The following is a 16,301-nucleotide window of genomic DNA, read 5'->3' as shown; positions in this document are numbered from 1 at the left end:
AGTCTCTGACATGCTTCAAACCAAACACACTGCTTCAGGTAGAATAAACAAACAGATTTATTAACTACAAAATATAGATATTAAGTGATTATAAGTCAAAACATAACAAGTCAGATTTGGTCAAATGAAATAAAAGCAGAACACATTCTAAGCTGACCTTAACACTTTCAGTGCCCTTTTCAGCCAGGCTCTCCCCTTTGATCCAGCTTTGCGAACAGGGGCTGCTAACAGGGAGTTTCGCAAGAGAGTTCTCCAGGTGAAGGAGGAGCAACTACAGCATCTGTGGGGTAAGTGACTGTCTGTAGTGTGTGTTTGTTTGTGTTTGGGGGTTACTTGCTGTGTGCTGAGCTTGTGTTTGTCAGTCTGTTTGTTTGTTTGGTTGTTTGAGGGACCATGTGCTCTGGCTGGCAGTTGGAGGCAGGTTTGAAAGCTCGAAGCCTTTGGTAATTGGCTGAGCCTTAATCAGTGGGTGGGGCATTCACTCAGGCCAGGGCTTTATAAAGCCGCGCAGAAGCGACCAGGGAGCTTTGCGAATAGGGGCTGCTAACAGGGAGTTTCGCAAGGGAGTGTGGGAAGGGAATGAGAGCCCCTCGCCGGCCGTAACCCCTTCCCCGTGGCCCCCCCCTAAAACCTATAAACCTAACCACATTCCAAAACCCCTTCCTGTAAACCACCCTTCCACTAACTAGGAGACAATGCAGGCAGAAGCCCAGCAGCAGAGTGGGGGCTATCCAGTTTATTGCGCTGAGTGTTGCATGTATGATTACCTGCCCTGTGGGCGGGTGGCGTATGTGTGCAGTCGGTGCAAGGAGCTCCTGGCCCTCAGAGACCATGTACGGGCTTTGGAGACCAGGGTGGCAGAACTGGAGGAGCTGAGAGAGGCAGAGAGGTATGTTGATGAGGCTTTCCGGGACACTGTAGAATTGTCCTACCTCCGCTCAGACAGCTCCTGTGCTGTTGAGGAGGAAGAACGGCCCAGGGAAGTAGAGCAGTTGATGGGAGCAGAGGGAAACCTTCCCGTAGTTGGGACCCTCCTTCCAGATGGTGCTGGGGTTGCCTTTTGCACTGAGGTTGCTTCTCCGGGGGAGGGAACTCCAGTTTCTAGGAAAAGGCAGGTGTTAGTAATGGGAGATTCGATTATTAGAAATGTAGATAGCTAGGTCTGTGATGACCAGGAGAACTGCATGGTGACTTGCCTGCCTGGTGCGAAGGTTGCGGATCTCTCGAGGCATCTAGATAGACTTATGTGTAGTGCTGGGGAGGAGCCGGTGGTCGTGGTACATGTAGGTACCAATGACATAGGGAAGGGTAGGAGAGATGTCCTGGAAGCCAAATTTAGGCTGCTAGGGAAGAGACTGAAATCCAGGACCTCTATGGTGGCATTTTCAGAAATGCTCCCAGTTCCACGCGCAGGGCCAGGTAGGCAGGCAGAGCTTCAGAGTCTCAATGCGTGGATGAGATGATGGTGTAGAGAGGAGGGGTTCACGTTCATTAGGAACTGGGGAAACTTCTGGGATGGGAGGAGCCTGTCGGAGAAAAACTCAGTTCTCGCTTTCTGTTTGGGTGCAGCAAAATCAAATACTTTATTCTTTCTCTAGTAATTACAATAGAGGGAGGGAGTGTCCTAGGAAACAGGGTTGCCCCTTGTCCCGGACAGGTCTCTCTCAATTGGTAAACAATTACAACAAACATTTATACCTTTGTTACAGACAATAGCTAGCAATAATGGAGACAGTAAAAGAGAAACAATTGCATTTGTTTATACATAAGCCTTTCTGCTATCTTATTTGTCTCACTACTAGAAAAAGTAAGCCTGCATATTTCGTTATCATTGCAAGGTCGTAATAACCTTTTACACAGTTCGTTCGTCTGTCTCACATTATCTTGCTTCTACAAATCGCAAGTCATTAGGGTCACAGCTAGCCTAACTCATGCTAACTAACTGACAGGCATTAAGATCCCTTCAAATCCTTGTTAATTCTTTCCCTGCTTCCACAAGCCTATACAGGAGAGATGGGCTCCACCTAAACCAAAGTGGAACCAGACTGCTGGCACTAAACATTAAAAAGGTTGTAGAGCAGTTTTTAAACTAGGAGATGGGGGAAAGCCGACTGCTGCAGAGGAGCGTGTGGATCGGACACAGACTTCTCTTAGGGGAGAGTCTGATGATAGAGAATCTCCAGGTTATAGTCAGGAGCAGAGGACTGAAAAGTATAATGTAAGGGCCGGATCAAATGATAAACATTAGGGATCTATTATCGACCACCTGACCAGGACAGTAATAGTGATGATGAAATGCTAAGGGAAATTAGAGAGGCTATCAAAATTAAGAACCCAATAATAGTGGGGGATTTCAATTATCCCTATATTGACTGGGAACATTTCACTTCAGGACGAAATGCAGAGATAAAATTTCTCGATACTTTAAATGACTGCTTCATGGAGCAGCTGGTACGGGAACCCACAAGGGGAGAGGCATCTCTAGATTTAATCCTGAGTGGAGCGCAGGAGCTGGTCCAAGAGGTAACTATAGCAGGACCGCTTGGAAATAGTGATCATAATACAACAGCATTCAACATCCCTGTGGTGGGAAGAACACCTCAACTGCCCAACACTGTGGCATTTAATTTCAAAAGGGGGAACTATACAAAAATGAGGGGGTTAGTTAGACAAAAGTTAAAAGGTACAGTGACTAAAGTGAAATCCCTGCAAGTTGCATGGGCCCTTTTTAAAGACACCATAATAGAGGCCCAACTTCAATGTATACCCCAAATTAAGAAAAACAGTAAAAGAACTAAAAAAGAGCCACCGTGGCTTAACAACCATGTAAAAGAAGCAGTGAGAGATAAAAAGACTTCCTTTAAAAAGTGGAAGTCAAATCCTAGTGAGGCAAATAGAAAGGAGCACAAACACTGCCAACTTAAGTGCCAGAGTGTAATAAGAAAAGCCAAAGAGGAGTTTGAAGAACGGCTAGCCAAAAACTCCAAAGGTAATAACAAAATGTTTTTTAAGTACATCAGAAGCAGGAAGCCTGCTAAACAACCAGTGGGGCCCCTTGACGATCAAAATACACAAGGAGCGCTTAAAGATGATAAAGTCATTGTGGAGAAACTAAATGGATTCTTTGCTTCAGTCTTCACGGCTGAGGATGTTAGGGAGATTCCCAAACCTGAGTTGGCTTTTGTAGGTGACAAATCTGAGGAACTGTCACAGATTGAAGTGTCACTAGAGGAGGTTTTGGAATTAATTGATAAACTCAACATTAACAAGTCACCGGGACCAGATGGCATTCGCCCAAGAGTTCTGAAAGAACTCAAATGTGAAGTTGCGGAACTATTAACTAAGGTTTGTAACCTGTCCTTTAAATCGGCTTCGGTACCCAATGACTGGAAGTTAGCTAATGTAAGGCCAATATTTAAAAAGGGCTCTAGGGGTGATCCCGGCAATTACAGACCGGTAAGTCTAACGTCGGTACCGGGCAAATTAGTTGAAACAATAGTAAAAAATAAAATTGTCAGACACATAGAAAAACATAAACTGCTGAGCAATAGTCAACATGGTTTCTGTAAAGGGAAATCGTGTCTTACTAATCTATTAGAGTTCTTTGAAGGGGTCAACAAACATGTGGACAAGGGGGATCCGGTGGACATAGTGTACTTAGATTTCCAGAAAGCCTTTGACAAGGTCCCTCACCAAAGGCTCTTACGTAAATTAAGCTGTCATGGGATAAAAGGGAAGGTCCTTTCATGGATCGAGAACTGATTAAAGGACAGGGAACAAAGGGTAGGAATTAAATGGTAAATTCTCAGAATGGAGAGGGGTAACTAGTGGTGTTCCCCAAGGGTCAGTCCTAGGACCAATCCTATTCAATTTATTCATAAATGATCTGGAGAAAGGGGTAAACAGTGAGGTGGCAAAGTTTGCAGATGATACTAAACTACTCAAGATAGTTAAGACCAAAGCAGATTGTGAAGAACTTCAAAAAGATCTCACAAAACTAAGTGATTGGGCAACTAAATGGCAAATGAAATTTAATGTGGATAAATGTAAAGTAATGCACATTGGAAAAAATAACCCCAACTATACATACAACATGATGGGGGCTAATTTAGCTACAACGAGTCAGGAAAAAGATCTTGGCGTCATTGTGGATAGTTCTCTAAAGATGTCCACGCAGTGTGCAGAGGCGGTCAAAAAAGCAAACAGGATGTTAGGAATCATTAAAAAGGGGATAGAGAATAAGACTGACAATATCTTATTGCCCTTATATAAATCCATGGTACGCCCACATCTCGAATACTGTGTACAAATGCGGTCTCCTCACCTCAAAAAAGATATTCTAGCACTAGAAAAGGTTCAGAAAAGGGCAACTAAAATGATTAGGGGTTTAGAGAGGGTCCCATATGAGGAAAGATTAAAGAGGCTAGGACTCTTCAGCTTGGAAAAGAGAAGACTAAGGGGGGACATGATAGAGGTATATAAAATAATGAGTGATGCTGAGAAAGTGCATAAGGAAAAGTTATTTACTTATTCCCATAATACAAGAACTAGGGGTCACCAAATGAAATTAATAGGCAGCAGGTTTAAAACAAATAAAAGGAAGTTCTTCTTCACCCAGCGCACAGTCAACTTGTGGAACTCCTTGCCTGAGGAGGTTGTGAAGGCTAGGACTATAACAATGTTTAAAAGGGGACTGGATAAATTCATGGTGGCTAAGTCCATAAATGGCTATTAGCCAGAATGGGTAAGAATGGTGTCCCTAGCCTCTGTTCGTCAGAGGATGGAGATGGATGGCAGGAGAGAGATCACTTGATCATTGCCTGTTAGGTTCACTCCCTCTGGGGCACCTGGCATTGGCCACTGTCGGTAGACAGGATACTGGGCTAGATGGACCTTTGGTCTGACCCGGTACGGCCGTTCTTATGTTCTTATCAGCGCTTCAGTTGCTTGGTGGTGGTGTCTGTAGATGGAGGTGAAAGAGAGGAAGAGCCTGGCAAACGTCTCTCCCTTTTATGATGTTCTTTCTTCCCTCTTGGCTTCCCCCCCTTCAGAGTCAGGTGAGCTTTACCTCATCACAGTCCCAAACGGACCAAAGGAAGGGGGGTGACTCTCTCGAGAGTCCAACAGATCCTTTGCTGCTGCCTAGGCCAGTGTCCTTTGTTCCTGTGAGGCTGGGCTGGGTTTGTCCCATACGTGCCCTGATGAGGTGTGAACTGCCCCTCTGCTCCTAGAGAGTTTTACCTGGGTTTGTTTTAAGCCATGAGGACACATTTTCAGCCTCATAACTATATACATGAAATTACAACCTATAACATCACCATAACAACTATGCTCAGTGCATCATGAGCCTTCCTAAGACACCCGACATGACAAACTTTGCATTGGATACCACACAATTATTATAAGGATGAACATCGGGGTACAGGATGTTCCCCCGAGGTAGAGTGTCACACCTCCCTCCTTAGTTCACAACAAGAGGGTTAGTCACTGACTAGTTCGAAGGCAGTGTGCCTAGGGTCCTCTTTCCTGGACAGGGTGTCTGCTACCAGGTTCTCCCTTCCCTTTATGTGTATAATTTCCATATCAAACTCCTGCAGGATCAGGCTCCAGCGCAGAAGTTTGGAGTTTGTGTTATAGTTCTTTTGGCATCCAGCCATGAAGGCCATGATGCGTTGTGCCTCAGTTTCCCCATTCACACACAGCAAACTAGATTTTTTTATGGTTTCTTTGCTGTGATAAACTTTAAATCTGTTTACAGGTATTAACTGAGAATTAGCATTACCTTAATTTTTAACATCAGTATCAAAATTCTTATCCCACGACTTAACATTAATGCCAACATTTTTATCACAGATGGGTGTTTACAAATATCTTTATGATACCACACCCTCCGTTCAGACAGTCTGGTTTGAGGTTGCTTCGTTCATGGTGTTCTTTGGCTCTCTCCCATGTAATCAGTCACTGGCTTTTCTTTCCCTCCAGGGTTCCCCTCTGCCTGGGTTCTTATTTTAATCATGTGTCTGGGATTTTGGTACCTCAGGGTCTGGCAAGATAGGAGTTTAGGTAGGAGATCCTGCACATTGGCTGGCCCTTTGGGGAGTGGTCTCCCAACCCCACGACTGTACATATGCAAAAAATCCAGCTCCCTTTTTGGGGTTTCAATTGCTTGGGGGGTTTCTGTGTGAGGACAGAAGAACTAACATGAGCCATTGGTTGCCTGCTTCCTCCTAGCACAGGGCATTTATTCCTCAGGGGAGTCAGTGGAATTACACTGATAGCACTTTTTGGGCTCTTCTGCTTTTACAGGAGATTTGGGATGAGGGTTAGAAGAATGATTCTGGGGAGGTGAGTACCCAGCCTCCCAGCCACCCTCCCTCTTGCTAGGGATAAAATGTGATCGCCCCTTCCTACCAGCTTCAAACCCCTCTTTCTTTCTGTGGCCTCCCCTCAGCATACTCCTCAGCCTGTTCGAAGGCATCATCTAAAAAAGCCATCTCATCCACAGTCTTTACATCTCTGTCCCATAGACACTGCTTTATTTCGGCCTTACATCTGCTCCAGAAATGTTTTTGAGCAACAAGATCAAGCAGTCTTTCAAAACATGCCACCTCTTTACCCTGCTCCCATTTTCCCAACAAATATTTCATTTTGTTTACATATTCTCCATTACTCATCCCTCTTAAGATTCCTAAATTTAATTCTATATGTTTTGGGGATAATCTGAAAACTTCATAAAACTGTATCTAAAGCATCTTGAATAGGCATTCCATTGAATACATTTCGAGCTTTACCAGTTAATTTCGCAATCAGGGTAGGAACTCTCTTATCATGAGGGATTTCATATATTACACAAAGCCTTGCAAAGGTAGTCAGATATTCAGCAAGATCGCCCTGCTCACTGTATGCAGGATATAAGTGTTCCAGTTTGTGGATTTTTGGAGTGATGGGAATCGATGGCACGTCCGTGGCTGTGTGCAGGTGTATCAGTAATAAAGCTCAGATGTCCCAGCACAGCAAAAGAAGGTGCAAGGATCCTTCACACTCATCTTTGTTACCAGCGCTAAGCACATGGGGCCAAGTGAGGACAAGGTCATGGCCAAGATCACCTTCTGGACAGCAGTGCTAAGCTCGTGTAGGGGTCGGTGTATTGCTCCCTGTGAGTCAGAGATGGAGTTCCCATCCCAGCGTACACAAAGCCCCCACAGGAATGCTGTCTACATTACTCAGAAAACCTCTCCTGCATCCTCTGCTTCCTGATCACTCAGCAGCCCCCACCTGCTCAGCCTAGGAGCTTTTCCCTCGGACCAAGAGAAGCACCCGGGCACGAATCTGTTTGGTTTTCACACTGTACACGATGGGGTTCATCATGGGAGGAAAGAGGAGGTAGAAATTGGCCATCAGGATATGTACATGTGGGGTGACTTGGTGGCCAAACCTGTGAATTATTGAGGAGAGGACCACTGGTGTGTAGACCACTAAGATGGCACAAAGGTGGGAGCCACAGGTGCTGAAAGCCTTGAGCTGCTCTTTCTTGGATGCCAGGCTTAAGACAGCCCTTAGGATGTTGACATATGAGAGGGAGATGAACATCAGATCCAGCCCCACGATGAAGAGAGCTACAATGATCCCATACAAGTTATTGAACCTGGTGTTGGCACAGGCCAGATTGACCACGGCCATGTGCTCACAGTAGCAATGGGAGATGACGTGGGACCCGCAGTAGGGCAGCTTCCTGAGGAGGAAGGGCAGAGGGATCACTAGCAGAACAGCCCGGGCCAAAGCCGCCAGCCCGATCTTTGCTATCACTGAATTGGTCAGGATGGTGGTGTACCTGAGGGGATTGCAGATGGCCACGTACCTGTCGAAGGCCATGGCCAGCAACACAGCAGACTGCATGATAGAGAACGAGTGAAGGAAAAACATCTGCACCAGGCAGGCATTAAAGCTGATCTCCCTAGAATTAAACCAGAAGATGCTCAGTATTTTCGGCATGGTGGTTGTGGATAAAACCAGGTCGATCACGGCCAGCATGGTGAGGAAATAGAACATGGGCTTGTGTAGGGAGGGCTCTCTCTTGATAACATACAAGAGGGTGCAGTTTCCTAGAAGGGCCACGGTGAACACTGAGCAGAAGGGGATGGAGATCCAGAGGTGCAGATCTTCCAGCCCTGGGATGCCTGTCAGGAAGAACACTGAAGGATCAATGCCTGTGCTGTTGGAACCTGACAGGTTGTCTTGTTGTGGCATCTTTTGTGAGGTTCACATCAATTTCTTTCCTTTCAATAAAACATAACACATGGAATGAAGAGAACCTGTAAATTAAATACATACAATGGGGCCAATCTCAGCTCTGGAAGAAGTGTATTGACTTTTTGTTGAGTTCATCAGTCATGTTGCAATAACACTAATCATACAAACCCTTATATTTTTCTGTGCAAAATCATTTAGAGTTTTTAGAATGTCATTACAAGTCCCAAGTAATGAACCCCACTTGGTTACAAGTATCCTACCTGGTGTGCATTCTGCTGTGAAGTACCTAGTATATCTGGCTGCAGAGCACTTGCTTTCAGCTTAGGAATACCTGGCATGTTAAGCTGCATGTAGCAAGATGTACCTGGTACATTCAGCAGCACATTCTGGGTATTCAGCCTGGATGCATGTAGTACATTGGGGAACATGCCCACCAGCTTCAGAGCCGGAGCCTCAGCATCTACACAGCTATTCTTAGCATGTTACCCCGAGAAGCACGAGCCTGCGTCTGTCGACCCGAACTGTGAGACTACCTGCCGCTCGCTGCGTAGACATCCCCAAAGAGCCTATGAGTCTGATCCTGCTCCCATTGAAGTCAGGGGGAGAACTCCCCACCGGCTTCTGGGATAACTGAGCTGTTCTTTTTAGGTGACAAATCTGAGGGACTGTCCCAGGTGTCAGAAGAAGAAATTTTGGAACAAACTAATAAATTAAACGGTAATAAGTCACAGGACCAGATGAGATTCACCCAAGAGTTCTGAAGGAACTAAAATATCAAATTGCAGAACTACTAACTGTGGTATGTGACCTATCACTTAAATCACCCCCATACCAGATGACTGGCAGATAGCAAATGTGATGTCGATTTTTAGAGAAGGCTCCAGAGGTGATCCTGGGAATTACAGCCCAGTGAGCCTAACTTCGGAACCAGGCAAACAGGTTGAAACGATAGTAAAGAACAGAATTATCAGACATATAGATGAACAAGATTTGATGGGGAAGAGTCAGCCTGGCTTTTGTAAAGGGAAATCATCCCTCACCAATCTAGGAGAATTCTTTGAGGAAGTCAAACAAACATATGGACAATGGTGATCCAGTGACTATACTGTACTTGGACTTTCAGAAATCCTTTGACATGGTCCCTCACCAAAGGCTCTTAAGAAAAGTCACAAACAGACTTTGGAGAGAAGAACGTTTATGATATAAAAAGCCCAAATCAACAGAGATGCAGAGACTATTTTCACAAAGGGAAAAAATATTACAAGCTGCTACAGCCCATATTGATCGAAGGTTGTTGAAAAAATTATTAATTATTTCATTAACTGAGAAAAAATTGTGATCAAATAATTATGGAGTCATAGATTTTCAGGCAAGAAGGGACCATTATGATCACATGCTCTGACCTCCTGAATAAAAAAGGGCACAGAGTTTCATCAGGTGAGTTCTGCATCTAGCCCATAACGTCTCGTGGAGTGAGACCGTATTGCTGAGAAAGGCGTCAAGTCTTGATTTAAAGACTTCAGGTGATGGTGACCAACCACACCCCTAGCTAAGTTGTTCCAAATGTTAGTTCATCTTCCTCTTTAAATGTGCACCTTGTTTCTAGCCTAAATTTGTCCAATCTCAGGTCCCAGCCATTGGATCTCATTCTGCCTTTGTGTGCTAGATTAAAGAACCTTCTACAGTCAGAAATCTCTTCCCATCTATGGACTTGGAGACTGTGATCAAGTCACTTCTTAACCTTCTCTCGGATAAACTAAGTAGACTGAGCTTCTTCAGTCTCTGGCTATAAGCCACGTTCTCCAGCTCTGAAATCATTTGTGTCGCTCTTTTCTGAACCCTTTTCAATCTGTCAACAACCTTTTTGAAGTGAGGACACCAGACCTGGCAACTCTGTCCAGAGAGGGTCTCTCCAAGCTGTACACCTCTCTATTTCCACTCCATATTCCCCTGCTTATACATTCAAGGAGGGCATTTGTTCTCTCCATCACAACACTGCACTGGGATCTCATGTACAGCCTGCTTTATATCATGACTCCCAGCTCTTTTTTGAGCCAGTCCTTGCTAAAACATTGCCCCTGCTAAAGTTAGACTTAGGACTCACAGTTTGTTAAACCACTTTGTTTTATTAGCACAGCGCTTTGCTAATAACACCCAGATAATGTGAGCACCAGGCAAGACACAAACTATTTTATTCATACAGATAAAAGGGTGAGCACTTAACAAGATAACAAAGGAAGCAGAATCTGATAAGTTTACCTGGGCTAGGCATGCATATTTTATTTTTTTACTAACTATTATTGATCTTCTGTTAATATTTTGCCATTAGCACCCTTGTTTATGCCTAATGTTTTTTTTTCTGGCACCTGTATTTTAACATTTTTTATTTCTGCTTAAAGGTACATACAACATTTCTTTAATTCATTCTTATTTTTACAATATAATTCATTTTACTTTTACAATCCCTCCTTTTGGTCAAGCTTATGCCATGACCAACATTTTACTGGGTTTTCCATATTAACCGTTTTTATTTTTTTGTTTATTAGCAATATTTATAATTATTATATTAGCACTTTGTTTTGGGGCAGTTACCTGGGTGGCATGCCTTACCCGATTTTGGATACAACAGGAGATTAACTGAAAACATACAAAAATTATTAGGATTTTAAACAGGATAGTCAGGGCTTTCTGAAACAACCAGTTTTTTTATGCTAGAGAAATTGAACAGGTTACTTAGCCACTTCTATAAAGAACTTGGCTTTTTATGGGGAAGGTATGAGATTTGTTTTAAGTGGCTAGAGCGATTTATTACCTTATTGGCATTGTTAGATATAAACACACAACATTGTTTTTTAATGAGAGCACGGGTTGTTTTTTTTTGGCCGCCAGCACTATGTTTAATGCCTGACGGTTTTGGAGGGCCACCTGTTGGATTGCCACTGTTTTTTGGCCAGAGCTTTTAAAACTTTTTTTAGTTTTATTTGCCATTATTCTAACTACTGCTTGTAACCATAGGAGCCGTTTTGCCTGGTGTATTACTTTCCCAAGTGGGATAAAGGAAATGCCAATAGCCTTTTTTCAGGTGTTATTTCTAATTCATATTGTGTTAAACGGACAAGGTTTTTTAGTGAGGTCTGGGGAACTGAGTGGGATAGCCAGGACAGGAACACCAGTTTGAGAGTGGGCTGGGATGTGGCTGCAGACCCAGCATTTAGAAAAAATAAGGGCCTGAGCTATTTACACTTGCTGCTGGATAAAAGAGTTGTTATTGTGGACTTTCCAGACCTTAAGACACCAGCAGCCAAGGAACAGGTGCCCCCAGAGGCTCATGTTGGAGGCAAGACCCTCTTGGTTTTGACAGCCTTAACTGAGGAAACCGTAGTTACGGTTTTACGTTCAGCAGGCAGCAGGCGCTAGGCTTGCTACTGCTTTTTTTTGGGCCTTGCTTTAGGTTGTTGTTTGCTTCTGGCAACCCTTAGGAGAACGTAGATTGTAAGGTATTGCAGGCTGGTTTTTTACAGTTCTTTTTGGAGTTAAAATTGACTCTGCGTGGTCCTGAAGTGATGATTGATTTGCTGGGGGTGGTGCATTTTTACACTGCGAAACAAGTATTTACTTTGCGATGCCAGACAGTTTAACAGCCGTCTGGCTAGTAAGCAGTGCCTGATGATTTTTTGATGTTTTTTTAAGTTTTTTACTACTTTTTTTTTTTTACTCTGGCTATAACAATGGCCTTCACACCTTATCTTTTTCTGATGCATACATTTTTTGTTTACACAAACAGACTGAGAATACAAACAGTAGTATTTTATATTGAGCAAAAGGCATTGCAAATTAAACCTTGCTAAGTTTTACAATTAATAACCAAGACAATTTACATTGAGACCCAGGCCTTTAATGTTTTTTTAATTTACTTAACATAGACACAATTGAGAATTCTGTTTTTTACTACCTAAATTTTAAAACAAAGAGTTAGAGAGGGCCCAATTTGTAATGCATATGGGAAAACAGAATTTTATAGTCCCAGAGGGTTATTTTTTTTTGCTATTTAAAAAGGATGGCTAGCAGGATGAAATTAAATTATACAGGCATTTTTTTGGAAAAGGGCCCATTTTTTTTTAGAATGGCTGCAAAGAAACCAAGAATTCTTTCTTTTTCACATGGTTCTTTTTAACATTTTTTACAAAGTTTAACTGTTTAATTTTTTCCAGCCTTTGTAGAGTTAACTTTTTACTTTTTTTTTTAAATTACTTGTTTATCTTTTAAAATGACACCTTTATCACCTCAGATTTCACCATTTTCAGCATTGTTCCAGGGGTTCATGCCTGCACTTACTGCTTTTTTTACTCCTGACACTATGCCCTTAGGGCTTCCAACCTGTTTTTCAGTTTCTTTATCTGTTGCTTGCCTGCTTTTCTGGGCCCGATCCTGCTTTTTTTCCAATGAACCGTTTGTGAGTGATATTGTGGTCACTTCACAATTTTGAAAGAAATGTTTAAGGAAAGGGACCAGGAAGGGTGGGGGCTAGTTCAGGAGCCCCCCCCCTTGCTGAATTGGTAGTGGAACACTAAAGAATCAGTTTCTGAGGCAGACAAGAAAGGGGAACAGAACAAGGGGATTTTTGTCCTTTTTACAATGAGATGGGAGTATCTATTGGGTTTCCGGGAAACCGGGTGGGCTGAATCCCACCCAATGCTAAAGGATTCCCCCCACCCCCAGCCTAAGGGGAGGAGCTACAGGACCTCAGAAACCCACTAATTTCGGGGGACAACTAATAAAAGAACAGGGAGAGGCATGCGGTCAAAGGGTCAGAAGAAGGGAGCCTGACGGGGACACCGAGCAGAGAACCCCGGACAGCGCCTACTGCTCCTCGAAGGCGTCAAGGGAGCCAGTGGACGCCGCCCAGAGGAACTCCGCCCGGATACGTGTGAAGGGGGCTGGATTGATCCGGAGTGGGGTTTTTTCAGAACTGGGTATAGGGGAGCGCTCGGTCTGGTGGTGGGAGAGGAGGCTTTTAATAAAGCTTTTAACTTATTATTTGAATATTAGAGAGAGGCGAGTTTCGATTTTGTCCACCTACGATTTGCCTCTTCCCACCACTGCATGAAACAATTAACCTCTCCTTTAGCCAATTTAGTTTTAGGTTGGCCGAGTTTGTCCTTTAAGACGTCCATTCGGTCTTTGTTTCAAGATTTTAACAGTGGCCACTGAGTTTTGGGATCCCCCTGAATTAGCCTAGACCATTTTTCCAGAAATTTACAGGAGTCCCTTACACTTCCTAAAATACATAAAATGAGCCAGCGTTCGTTTAGGGAACTGTCCCGACTTAGACGTCTGGTTACCCATACAGGAGGACTTCACACACCAATCGCACAAGAAGGAAATTCGGGTTCATCAGAGTGATGCCCGGTGCAACACACAAAAGGAGCCCACAGGCTACTGCCTCAATTGCCCTTACTTTCACACCAAGGGTTTTACCCAAAGTGTGGTGCGGCTGCGATTGTGCAGATTCCACTCACTCAGACCACAGGGACAGGAACCCCTTGGTCGGGCGATCGCCAGACGGAGACGGCAACCAGATTCAAACACTCCACAGGAGAATGGATAGACACAGAGACAGGACAGTCCTCAGTCCGGACAAAACACAGAAATAATTACCTGACCAGATTCCTGATGTCAGAACCCAGGATCCCTACTAGAACAGAGTGGGAACCAACAGGTTCAATGGCGCAGACTTTACTGTGGTCATGCGCCTTTCCGTTCTGGTGGAGGACCGCTCGGGCCAAATGCCCAGGTGCCGGCTGCCACGGTCGTCCTACAGAAATGGTCAGGAATCACACAGCCCCAGTGAAGACGGTTGCCATCTCGGTGGAACCTCCAAATTGTTAAAGTTAGACTTAGGACTCACAGTTTGTCAGACCACTCAGTTTTATTAGCACAGCACTTTGCTAATAACACCCAGATAATGTGAGCACCATGCAAGACACAAACTATTTTATTTATACAGATAAAAAGGTGAGCACTTAACAAGATAACAAAGGAAGCAGAATCTGATAAGTTTACCTGGTCTAGGCATGCATATTTTATTTTTTTACTAACTATTATTGATCTTCTGTTAATGTTTCGCCATTAGCACCCTTGTTTATGTCTAATGTTTTTTTTCCTGGTACCTGTATTTTAACATTTTTTATTTCTGCTTAAAGGTACATACAACATTTCTTTAATTCATTCTTATTTTTACAATATAATTCATTTTACTTTTACACCCCCATCCTGTAAGTGTGATCTATGGTTCTGGTTCCTTGATATGGGACCTCACATTTAGTTGTAATCATCTGCACGTTGTTCAAGTGAGCCCAGGTTAGCAAGTGATCAAGATCGTTTTATAGGACTGCCCTGTCCTAATCATTACTTGTCTCCCTGCAAAAACATACGTCCCCCAGACTGAAATTGCCCATGATAACACAGACACACAATAGTCTCTTACAAGGCAATTGTACAAAGGGAGAGAACTATGGCTCTCTATGTGTAACCCAAACATCCCTGATTTTTTGAATACTCAGTAGTTTCTTCGCATAGTTTTTTTGTTTTTTGATGGAATTAAATAGTTCTCTTCTAAATGATCATAATCACTCTTGTCTCACGTATACAGGTGTTAACCATGAATCATTCCAGTATTACCCCAGTGTGACTGACAGTAGATTGGGCCCAAAGCTTTCCATTTGCTTTAAAAATCTCCTATTTAGAAAGATCCTGATTAGCTTTAATATAAACTGCCCCAGCTCACCTGAACCCTGGCTGCGTCTTCTTCCCTCACAGCACGTTCTGAATTCACGCACAAACAGCAGGACTCTGCACTCAGCGGGGATCAACTGGGTGAGAGAATTTATGTCTTCTAATGACACCCTGCTGACTTCATTCCCCATGTGGGAGTTGAGACACTTGGGTCACTACAAAGGTACATTTGGTGGGGGCTGTGACTCGAGCTGTTCAGGGGGCCTGGTGTAAGGACAAAAGTAATATGAGATCTGAGCTGTGTCCTATTTCCAGAAATAAAGAGTAAAATGCAGTGTCGTCAAATCATTTGTATTTTATATTAGAGGGAAAAATCAACAAGAAAAAATCCAAAGAAAAAAGTCTCTAAGAGGAAGCAGGAGTGAAAAGATTCAGAAAATATTTAAACAAGCCACCTAACTGAACCCTTCTAGTATCTCTGTGCATCTGAGTGTTTGAAATCTAAGTTCAGTTGCTTCCAGGCTCTGTGCCTAGGATTCATATAAATGCTACTGTCTAGTCTCTCCTCTCCAGGGCTATACCCCATGTGAGCACTTTTACTTGCTTGTTTTATGAAATGAAGATTTAAGCTAGTTCAATACATTGTTTAGGAAACCTCTGGCTTTAACCAGCGACTGAATGCCAATCTAACGCGTGTGGCTAAGATGACACCTCTCTCACTATAAAACGTCTACAATTTCCCCGCCTGTTTACACAGATCCCGGAATGTAGTTTTACTGCTTCTACTTTGCTTCTAAATGTGTTTACTAGTTTTTACTAGTTTTTTTATATTATGTGCAAAATGTGAATTCAGGTGATTTCTGCCTTACATAGAATATTTGAAAGAAATTGTGAAATCAGTGGTCCCCAAACTTTTGAGGGTCACGCCCTCCCCCTTATCTCTGTCCCAGGCCTCATGCCCCCCCAGCTCCAGAGCTGGGCTGGGCACAGGGCTGTGGCTCGGGAGTGGGAGAACAACATGAACAGGGGTGTATGGGGGCGGAGGCTGGGGCTGCAGCTGGGGATGGATTTGAGACTGGGAGTGGGACCATGGCCAGGGGACAAGGCTGGGGGTGGGAGCGGAGCTGCAGCTGGGCTATGATGGGGGCCAGCAGCTGGCGTGTGGCCAGGTGCAGCTCCACACCCTGCCACACCACCGGGCCGGGAATTGAGCCACAGCCAGAGGCCAAGGCTGGGGGCTGGAACAGGGGCAGGAGTGGAGCTGCCACCAGGCCTTGGTGAGGGCCAGCAGCTGGGACCTCAGCTGGGTGTGGAGG

General features: G+C 43.9%; 1 protein-coding gene across 1 annotated transcript; it reads right to left on the bottom strand.

Annotated features, from left to right (window-relative positions):
• Positions 1-7,284: 7,284 nt before the first annotated feature.
• LOC120400766 (olfactory receptor 52K1-like) lies at positions 7,285-8,247 on the bottom strand. The gene has a single exon (XM_039529768.1). The coding sequence runs from the start codon at positions 8,245-8,247 to the stop codon at positions 7,285-7,287; it is 963 nt and encodes a 320-aa protein (XP_039385702.1).
• Between the last annotated feature and the right edge of the window lie 8,054 nt (positions 8,248-16,301).

The sequence above is a fragment of the Mauremys reevesii genome, linkage group 1 (assembly GCF_016161935.1).
Source record: "Mauremys reevesii isolate NIE-2019 linkage group 1, ASM1616193v1, whole genome shotgun sequence".
NCBI lineage: Eukaryota > Metazoa > Chordata > Testudines > Geoemydidae > Mauremys > Mauremys reevesii.
This window is presented reverse-complemented; position numbering and strand designations above follow the sequence as displayed.